The 12000-nt window shown below is 35.3% G+C and overlaps 1 protein-coding gene across 1 annotated transcript in view; it reads left to right on the plus strand.

Annotated features, from left to right (window-relative positions):
• The window catches only part of LOC150103035 (glycine receptor subunit alpha-3-like), a 61261-nt gene that overhangs the window by 21701 nt on the left and 27560 nt on the right, over window positions 1–12000 (plus strand). The window contains exons 2-3 of the mRNA XM_090398057.1: window positions 5937–6013; window positions 6464–6531. Of these exons, the coding sequence (XP_090254183.1) occupies window positions 5937–6013; window positions 6464–6531 (145 nt within the window). The remainder of the gene's footprint in view (window positions 1–5936; window positions 6014–6463; window positions 6532–12000) is intronic.

Genomic DNA, 12000 nt, shown 5'->3' on the forward strand with positions numbered 1-12000 from the left:
AAACAGTCGTACTTCCCCAAACTGATAAAACCGCGCAAAACATCGAAGGGAGAATATGAGTCGTGAAAAAGGTGAATACCGCGATTTGAAGTTACCACTCGCTGCCGGATATTACTCATGAAAAACACATGACTTAGGGTATGTATGTCACAATGAACGAATCATGTGAATGCAAAAAACATATAGTCACATCAGAAACATCGTATGACCCAATGCTAAGGAATTAACAGTGTACCAAACGGACAGAAAATCTAAGGAACAAAAGTCAAGGAAAAAATAGCTTTTCAGGTTATCACAGAAATTTCGTTCTTTCAAGATTGTGTTTTTGTGTGTTGTGGATAAAAATTCAACTATTTTGGAATACCTATTTGCATTAAGAAGAATCATTCTGGAAAATTGTAAGTAAATTTAAATTATCATTAGAATTTCTAGACTACATACAAAAAAAGTTATTGTAACCTTCTAAGTCTCCGTTTATTTTTAAAATACCGTTTGGTTTTTATCTTCATGTAAACTAAAAAAAATACATTACCCAAACATTTGTAAACAGGATAACGTTAATTAGAAAAAGAGGTTGTCATTTGCCAATAATCTTTTAGTAATGTCACCTCCAACTGATAATGAAAACTTCAGAGCAAAAAAAATTGTATGTTTGAGAGACACCAGCATATAATTAAATTATTCAGAAAAGCCTAAACACAGCCGCCATCACGAATCTACTCTAAGAATTCCCACCCTTTAACAGGAAAGAAATACCCCAAAATGTAATTGAAAAAATAGTACAGCAATCTATAGAAGAAAAAAAAAGTGTATGTTTGAGTGACATCAGCATATAATTAAATTATTCAGAGAAGCTCGAAACACGGCCGCCACTAGACTCTGCTCTACTCTAATTCCCACCCTTTAACAGGAAAGAAATACCCCAAAATGTATTGGAAAATTAGTACTCCCATCTATAGACAACCAATGACAAAACATGACGACAATGATGGATGTGTGTCACCCTGGGAAAATTCCAAGATATCTTATCTCAAAAAGATTGCCCACAATTCCATAGCCAAACCAAAACACCATGTGATATCACAGAGAGACATATGTTCCCCAGAAATTTCCCAAACACAAACGTCACGATTCTTTTCTCTAAAAATATACCGACAATCCTATATGCGAACCAAACACACCACGTGATGTCCCTGACAGACAAGGGGCCCCAGTGAAATTCCAAACATTCCAAACTCTATAACAACACACACATCCACGTCACAATTTTTTATCTTATCTTGATCTTGATCTGGTTAAAGAAATATAAGGAATATAAGGTTAAAGAAAGATAAGGAATCGTGTCCCACCAATCACGACACGATTCCTTATCCACTAATATATCTTTGTTTCCATTCAAAACAATAACGTCACTTATTTACAACTAACAACTGACGTCACTTATTTACAACTAACAAATGATGTCACTTATTTTCATCTGATAACAACAAACATTTACGTCACGATCCTTATCTTATCTTGATCTCGTTCAAAGTGTCCCACCAATGACAACATGAATCCTTATCTCTACCGTCACCCATAATTCCATACGCGAACCAAAACACAAGAACTCACGTCACTGACACATATACCCCTAGGGAAATTCCTAACATTTCAATCTCATGACGTCACACCCAGAATGACGTCATCAAATGAACAACCAATCACGTCACGATTCCTTATCTTATCTTGATCTTGATCTGGTTCAAAGTGGGACCCATACTAGTAATCTATGTTCCAATAAGTCTGTGAACTTAAATTATGGAGGTGTTTGTTGATATGTATCTGTTGAGAAAGTGTTAGTTGTTGAGAACATAAAGAAGATAATGCTCCACTCATCTCAAGAGGAACAGATGATTTGTTCCCTCCTAATTGAAGGCCTGATACCACACCCTGATAATTTGTGAAGCCTACTGAAGACACGCGTGTACCGTCGTTGCATTATGACATTGTTCAACTGATACACGCGTGTCTTCAGCAGGCTTCACAAATTATCAGGGTGTGGTATCAAGCCTAGCGAATTCGGAGGGAACAAATTATCTGCTCCTCTTCAGATGAGTTGAGTATCATCTTCTTTATATGCTCAACAACTAACACTTTTTCAACTGCTACATAACATGACACATATCAACAAACACCTTCTCCATCCTTTAAGTTCGCAGACTTATTGGAACATAGACTTCAGTGCCAAGGGAGTTCATGGGGGGAGGGGGAACTGGTGAAATGTAGACACGATCAATTCTACAACCACCTCAGAATAGACCAAATGATTTCTTTTGCGAACAGCTCGTTTAACATCATGTCAATCTTGCTGAATTAAGCTGAGAACCGGTGACCGTGATGACCAATAAAGTATGGTGCATGCTAATAGGGCTATTTGTTAATAGTTTGTACCTATTAACAAATAGGCACAAACCTTGTGATGTAGCGTATTATATTAACGAAAGTAGCTCCCCCTACTTGATTAACTGTGGGCATTAGGTAATGCACCTAATCGGAAAAAAAAAATCTCCACGTATCCGTGACATTCAGCCGACACTTGCAGTATAGATAACCGGTTACGTTATATTATATTTTCTTTTAAATAATGTATACTTTTAATATGTTAATGTAATAATTTTAATTTAGCTTAATAACTGTAAATGTTTTTAAAATGTAGAATTCTAATTTATGATAAATATACAATAGCCACTGAAATAAACAAATTTTGTTTAAGATAATTTTAGCGCATATTATTATTATTATTATTATTATTATTATTATTATTATTATTATTATTGTTGTATTTCCAAATAGGGAGAGAGAAAAGAAGTGCACCGAATATGAATAGTGCCTGATGGAGCCAAATATAAATCCGGCTATGTCACTATCCAGGAACGCTGGCAGTGTTGATGTTCCCTTGAATCCGTAACTACTTAGTTTAGTTGAAAGATCTTGAGATCACGTGCTGCTAACGTACCCGACACAGTGTACATTTATTTGTAAATAACTGCTATAGTAAGCTGTCATCTGACTAAATGGCTGGTCTATTAGACTGTAACTTACCATCTATCAGCTTCTGACATCAAAAAGCTTTCGCCAACCACAGAACTGTCGTCCTTGCCTGATTGTGGAATTTTCGGAGCACGTTAGACATGTTTTGCGTGAGCTTCTCATCAGGATGGCTGTCTCTGTGATGCTTGCGCCGGTACGTCGAGCGTTATCTAACCGCGCTCGGTCACTCCAGATTGCGCTGTTAGTCCAGCAATGAATTGCGTCCGTGATTTCACTCAATCACTTACTTACACTCACCCACCCGCCCACCCACACAGTTGCGTTATAAGTTTTTGCGATCTCTCATATGTGAAGTTGATCTATATATCTATTCTATATATGTATATAGTCTGTGTGTGCGTGTGTGTGTGTGGGGGGGTGGATGTGTGTTACCATGCTAATACAACACACTATTATATTTTACTATCAAAGAGTCTAAATAGCTTAGCAGATAACAACGGTGCTATGTGGTTCAAAAACTTAGATTTGGAGACGAGGAAACTTCATAAGGGTTTCTCAGCTGAAAGTGACTTAGCAAAGAATTTCCTCCCTGCAAAAAGGCAAGCCGGACAGAAGAAAGCACAGAAATCTAAGGATACTTGTTAGGGCATAGTTTCAGCGGGTTTCGTCACATGATGAGGAAAAAAAAAAGAATAAGGTAGCGTATTATGAAAAGCACATATAAAAAAATGGTAAAAATGGCTTCAACATTTGGAACTGAGGTGCTGTTTGTTGTTCATTATCTCATTTTTGTTCAGAGGAGAAAACGTTGACGCTGGCAGATATAAAACATAAAATATGATTTCATTATAAAAGAATATAAAAATGTAAGTTTATAATATTTCAAAATTCTTGGTTAGAGGCATCCATTTTATCTGAGTCGGGACATGTCTGAATAGACTTTATTTAGACTCGAGATGCAACTACCATGTTTTTCTGCGAATTAAAATTTCGCTCGATCTAAGCAATGCAGTTACAATATGTTCTGTATTTAGAAGATAAAATGCGTCATCATCTAATTTCAGTGGGTCATGATACATTTTCTTTTTCATACATCATAGTATATCACGACAAGTAGCTTCTATGAAATATTTGAAAACAACATCGCGTGTTTACAAGCTTACGATTCAAATCATAATTTCTTTAATAAAATGGAACAGGATAACATTTCTGTTATTTTTTTTTAGTTATACAATAGGGTTACATGAAACTAAATATTACATGTTTTCAAGAACAGAAATCTGTTTCCTGTAATAAAATCGATATCCTATATACGTACAACTATTATTATACTTTCTGTTTTTCGACGGTTTGTATATTTGTCATCACGCACAAATGTCATGTACAAAGATGGTGAAGCCACTTATAACTCTGAAAAATAAATACATCCCAGACATAAGAGAAAGGGAAGTCGGTATTTTCGAACAAAATTATAGAATTTCCTCTGTATTTTTGATGTCGAATTCAATCACGAAAGGTTACAACTTTTCGTGTGTGGAACTAACTTTATTTAGTACCATGAGCGGGCTAACGGCTAGACAGTTATGGAGCCCTGCGGTAGAAACCAAACATGATACGTTTGGAACAACTTCGGCGGCATCCAATAAATAATATGATGGATTTACACAGCGTAATGAAAAACATCTACCATACCTGCTAGGTCAGCAAATAGGAAGTTCAGTTTCTGAAATTTCCTTCTTCATCGGCAAATCATGGAAAGAGCACTAAAACATTTCGTTTGGAAAAAGTACAAAGACTTTAAAGCGCTTTCCTTCTCAGTCAATATTCAGTCTATTATACTACATATCAGATAATTATTAACATCAATTAGCAGAGCTTAAAGGAATTGACCACTCCATTATCCAATTAGCGTGGCTAATTTATATTAATATTTACCTCCAGTCGATTTAAATATGCTACTTCAATGAATCTTTGCTTTCATGACCTCCTCCACACTGTACATTTCTTTGTAGGTCACTACAAAGTAAAATAGTGTTATATAAAGCTCCTCGGTGGCAAAAAAATAGAGCATAGGTTCTCTTAGAATAAAGAGCCTGTTAATAATGAGTGTGTCAGTTTCAAGTATTTTTATTTATTTATTTTGTTTAACTGTGCAGTAAAGTTATTTGTTGGAGGGCTTGCTATCCTGGAATAGACACGTGACTTCAGAGCAATTAACAATAGGAAATTATCTTGGCAGAGCCGAACATTTTAACATCCCTTCATCCCCTTTTACCTATCCTAGTTTCATGATAACTGGCTGCGAGATGAAATAAGTTACCAGATGAAGAATTTTAAATAATAGGATAAAAGGCAAATAGGAAAATGAACCTTTACAACCCCATCTACAATGACATCCATCCTCAGAATTTATATACAAAATAATTCAATGGGCAATATCCTAGGCTTAGATCAAATGACAAGCAGACCGGTTACACCTGCTTGCCTGGATTGTTTTCATTGCACTTCCACTGCTATAAGTGGTTCGTCTCTTCTGTGTTCCGCTTCATATGACTCACATCACTAACGTCGGTACGTCCGTAAAGACTTCGAACTGCCACCACTAACTGGATATGCCACAGATTTCATACATAATTCACTAAACTCACATTAATAAAAAAAACAAATGAAGACATTCAATTTTCAAAAACAAAAAAGAAAAAATAATAACTAATCAGAAGCGCAGAAAATATTGAGAGAGAGAGAGGGTCTTTACTGCTATTAACGCTCACAGTTTAAATTGACCTATTTCAATATAATTAAACTTTAGGATCTGGTATCATAATTGAAGATTTTTTTAAAAAAAATTATATGAGTTATACGATCATTAGTACTTGATTTGTTTATTGATTTTGTCTTTTCAGTTCCTCAGTCATTAACTTGAAAGCTAAACATGTGTTTCCCGATGACTACGATAAACATGAACCTCCATCAACCAAAGGTATGCTACACGCAGAGCAGACGAACAGTCACGCATGCCCGCCTGCTTGCAAGTGAAGGTCATCAAGGAGTATTAGTTTAGTGCATGAAACTGTATGCGATATAGTACACACAGGCATGTTTAGGGGTGGGGAGAAAGAAAAGAATGAAGAAATTTTAATTTTTGCACTTACAGCTGCAACCTGATGTTCCCCATAGCACTTTCTGCATTACCACGTTATTTAAAATATGTATTTATTATCACCTTTTTATGTTATCGATGTTTTTAATTGAAATTAAAATTTTTGTACTGGAAATACACGAATATTTTTATAATCCAATATACAGATGTATCAATATTACCACTATTACAACATTATTATTGTTGTTGGTTGTTGTAAGAGTACCATTAATATTTATTAATATCAACCATCCACACCAACTGTATTAATTATGATTAAATACTTTTCAGAAGGACCGGCACATGTTTTTATATCCATGGATATTATGGATCTTATTGATATCAATGAAGAAAAAATGGTAAATATACATTATTAATGATACCATGCAGTATTCCTAAATTGAGACTATCTATTAGCAACGACACATAAACCAATGATACGCACTATGTGAATTGCATTTTTCAGATATGTTTAAATTACCATACCGAATCCTAATAATCAAATTATTATATGTATAAGAAGCTCGATGTAAATATTAATATTGTCAGAAAAATAACATGATATAAAATATACAAGTTCTGGAACAGATACCAATTAAGTCGAAGGGATTAGAATTTTATCATTTGAAACAGTAATTGTTTGTGCAGTTTTAAAATCCTTGTAATGATTCATAAAATCTTCCAACCTGCGTTTAAATTTCTACGTTTGTAATATGAAAAAACTGAAAATTTCTAAACAACAACAATTGCGACTTGTGTCATGACCTCATGACTTTTTTTTCCCCAATTATCCTTACTTCCTCCTAAGAGGAGGTACATCATTGATGTGCAAAGCACTGCCATTATTCTTTAATTTAGAAACCAAAAGTCAACGTAACATCCTGATGAAGAAAAAATATTGTTAAACCCAAAACATATTATTATTATTATTATTATTATTATTATTATTATTATTATTATTATTATTATTATTATTATCTCCTAACAACACAGATAAGAACGGCAAAAAGAAACTATTACAGCAACAAATTAACAACAGCTCAGAATGACATAAAGGAAACCTGGCACCTGATTAATGAAATGATGGACAATATACACAGAACCACTGCCTCAGAAACAATAAAACACAGCTTTGCTTGCGACCCCAAATCCCTCAAACAATTGGCAAACAAATTTAATCAGCACTTCGTGAACTCTGTCCAAAAGCTACAAGAAACAACCTTTCCTCACACAAACGAACATTCTCCACTAGGTCCACGAGCAACCCAGTCGATGTGGTTTCCCCACAGTAACAAAAGAAGAATTATCACTGGCAATTCAACAAATTAATCCTAACAGAGGACCGGGGATAGACGGAATCAGACCAAAAGACATCAAGAAACACTCAACCAACCTACTTCCAGTTATTCAAAAACTGTTAAATAAAATCTTCGAAACGGGACACATACCTGAAACACTGAAGACTGCATTAATCACACCCATACAGGGAAAAAGAAACATTATAAGTAATTACAGACCCATCGCCACGCTATCTGTAATCAACCAAATCATGGAGCGCATCGTGCATCAGAAACTCTCCATATACGTTGAAAAATTCCAAATCATACCCAAAACACAATATGGCTTTCAAAAAAATAAAGGAACAGCAACACTCCTGGAAGACTTCACAGATCTAATAAACGCTGCATTGGATAAAAACAGAATAGCATTAGTGGTATTCATTGACTTAACAAAAGCATTTGACACACTAACACACAAAACCTTGTTAACGAAACTAACCCATATCGGAATTGGAGGTCGTATACTCCAGTGGTTTAAAGCATACATGAAAAACAGAAAGCACACCACACATATAGGATCAGCATACAGCAAAGAGGTACATGTAACCTGTGGAGTACCACAAGGAGCTGTCCTATCTCCCATTCTATTTAACATATACACACACGACATAAGCCAACTCCCCCTAAAAAGTAAAATCTTCCAGTACACAGATGACACGGCCATAGTATCCATTCACAACAATGCAAATATTGCTTACAGAAATATGCAACATGACATCAATGAAATCACTAACTGGTTAACTGAAAATGGCATATATATAAACCCAGAGAAAACAAAGCTAATGGTATTCAAAAACCCCAACCCTGCCCATAGAAACTAAATATCTCATTATCCAACATTCATCCTCCTATACACAAAGCATAGAACCTAAAATCACAACCATCACACAGGTGAAAACAACACGCTATCTTGGACTTCACTTCGATTCTGATCAAAGTTGGAACAGCCATACAAACTACCTACATACCAAGCTTAGGATAATAGCAAGCAAACTATACAGATTAAAAGACATTGCCCCAACCCACATAAAAATACTAATCTATAAAGCATTATGTGAAAACATTTTAAGATACGCAATCACATCATACGCATTCTGCGCAGACTATAGACTTAACAGGCTACAATGGTTGCAGGATAAAATGGTAAAACTGATATTCTGGGAACAACCCACTCTTATGCAGGAAGCACGGACAAAACACAAAATATTTAAGGTGAAACACTTATGCCACTACACAATCATGTTAAAACACTACTACAGCCCAACATATAGAGAAACCAGAACAACATATCAAATAACAAGACCACAGTCAACAAATTACATAACATATAAGTACAACAATCAATACGGCAAAGCCACCAGGAACTTCTACGTACCTGACATGATAAACAAACTGCCGTTCGACAACAGAAACCTAGGAACATACAGAGAGCTGAAACAGGCGCTGTATAAATATTATAGCGAGAATGAAAATTAGAGCAATTGCTGTTTCTCTCCCCCCCCCCTCACATGCACACACACACACACACAAACCTATGACAAACCCCCCTCTCAAAAACCATCACTACAAGAACACAAAGAAACAAACACACCATGTCTAAATCCAACCCTATTTGCACAAAAAAAGAAGAAGAAAAAAAGTTAAACTGTAATAGCAGTTGAAGTCTTCCAAGCATGTACCATCAGACAGTAAAATCAATACTTGGCTTGTGACCATTACAAGAACATAACCATGAAACCACCACCATCTATCATCTATTATCTTCCCCAGATAAGCTCTTCTAAGCTTCGAGGAAGAAAATTATTAACTTGCAAGTATCTGTTAATCACAATTGTAATGTGTTATAAATATTATATATATATATATATATAATTATTACAGCATCTATGTATGCAATTTATCTGAGACATAAAAAAAAAAAAACCTGTAAAAATTGTAAAACTGTAACTGTTTGTTAGGATTACTGTTAATTTTAACATTAATTATAATATCACATTGTCCTAATCATAATAATTTTAATAACTTGTAACAAAATGTACCCTACTCTCATGTAATTTCTTTGAAAGATAATAAACTGTGCTAAAATTATTATTATTATTATTATTAGTAGTAGTAGTAGTAGTAGTAGTAGTAAGTATCTGTTAAGTAATAAGTAAAATATAAGTATTCAAAGTTCGAAGTATACGTTGGTCAACTACACGAGAAGAGAACAAAGGAGGACGCCATATTAGAAAATACAGCAAGATCGTCAAACAAGAAGTATGAAGTGCTACAAATGCCAAGAAGACCTAACGGGGGAAGAAAACCACGTAACATGTAGGAAATGCCAAAGAAACATGCATTTTTTATGTTCAGGATTGTCCGAGACTACCTGGCAGCGAAAATCAAACAAGAATCGTGACGAGTGGAAGTGTCCCATTGCAGAGATAACAAAGGAACGTCGCCTTCGACCGCAGGCGGAAAACAGCCAACGCAGAAAACAACCGCAGGCAGTAAACAGCTATCAACAACAGAGGGAATTAAAAACAAAGAAATCAACAACGGAAACCCAGGTGAGCCATCTTTAAATGCATTACTTGAAAATAGATTACAAAACCTAAAAGACTGTTTAATCGATTTTGTTGGAGAACTATTTAAAAAACATACCGCACAAATTACAGAAAAATTTAACCAATACGAGGCATTTATTAAATTTAATAATAACTCGATAGAAGATATGTTACAGACCGTTAGAGAAATTAAAAACTGCGTCAAAGAGCTAACTGAAAGACAGCATAATTTAATTAAAGAGACAACGGACCTACGGCAAGAACTAAACTCTCTAAAGCAACAGTACGAGCTCTCAAACCAACAGCAGCACAAAAATGACCTCCTCATAAATGGTCTCCCAGAAATAGCTATGGAACCTTTAAGAGACACTGTAATACAACTAAGCCAAAAAATCGGCTCCCCCATTGAACCAAGAGACATCAGTCAGTGCATCGGTTACCACAAAAAAGGAAAAGAGAAAATAATACCCGTCCTTCTCCCGTCGTAGTGCGACTCACCAACAGCCTAATAAAAACTACACTTATAAAAGCTAGCAGGATTAAAAATCCAGTAGTAAAGGATCTGAAAGGAGACCACGACAACACCCCAATATACTTGTCTGAATACCTTACTCCACACTATCAAAAAATATTCTACCAAGCAAGGAAAGTAAAAACAGAAAACAATTACCAGTTTATATGGATAAGAGACAGCAAAATATTCCTTAGAAAGACACAAGACTCAAAACCAATCGAAATAAAATCCGTAGATGACCTCAACAGGCTGTCACATTGAAAGGAATATTGACAACTCGTAAAGAAGGACCAGCACCCCAACCAACATGAATGCACACCATCAAGCAGACGTAATCACCCCGGAACATGATAATTGCCACATTCTGAAATCAATATCAGAATGGAAACAACTGACAATCCCCAAAAAAGGACTATCTATTCTCCACATCAACATCAGAAGCATTCAAAAATACTGGCTGACCCTGCAAGCTTACCTGAAGGAAGATATAGACGAAATAGACATCTTAATACTGACTGAAGTATCTACGACAAACGAAGAGGCATCCTCCTACCAAATGCCACACTTCCAACAACACAAACACTGCAGACAAACAAAACCAGGCGGTGGTATAATAATATTTACCAAACATAAACTAGAAGTAACAGAAATAAACTATAAATTAGAATACGCAGAAAACATATGCATCGAAATTAAAAACATCAAACAAGAAAACTCCCTGATATTAAACGCAATATACAGACCACCCAACTTAAGCACCACAAAATTCCTAGAAGAACTAAACAGATGGCTTTCAGCCACGAAAGTAGGCACCTCAAAATACTTGATAATAATAGGAGACATTAATATAAACATTAGGAACATAAATAACAACACAGAACAATACCTAGACCTATTATCGGCATATAACATAACCCCATCCATACAGTCGTATACACGAGAAGAGATAATCGGAAACACAACAACCTCAACCTGCATTGATCATATAAATATAAGGGCCCCCTCCAAACAGCCACACAGCAGCCGTCATAACATGCAAACTAGCAGACCATTATTTCACAGCATTGCAGTTACACACTGAACCAGAACCCATAAAAATCACTGAGCCTACAAAACAGTATCATAGCATTGTAAACGAAGCAATAGTGAACGATGAAATCAGAAAAACAGACAGGATGCAGATAGCATCTTTAGACTCTGCTGAAGCTGTATATAATAATCTTAAACTTGCATTTAACAAAATATACAACAAAGCATTAACAAAAATAAAAATACGCCCCCAAACGAAACAAAATCCATGGATAACAGACAACATACTAACAGACATACAAAGAAAAGATGCCCTATGGGAAACAACTTAAGAAGTCACCGAACAATATCGCTTTAAAAGCTGAATACAAAAGAAAACGGAATCTCCTAACAACC

The sequence above is a fragment of the Typopeltis vanoorti genome, chromosome 9, assembly GCF_054136105.1.
Source record: "Typopeltis vanoorti isolate ZY-2024b chromosome 9, IOZ_Tvanoo_1.0, whole genome shotgun sequence".
NCBI lineage: Eukaryota > Metazoa > Arthropoda > Arachnida > Uropygi > Thelyphonidae > Typopeltis > Typopeltis vanoorti.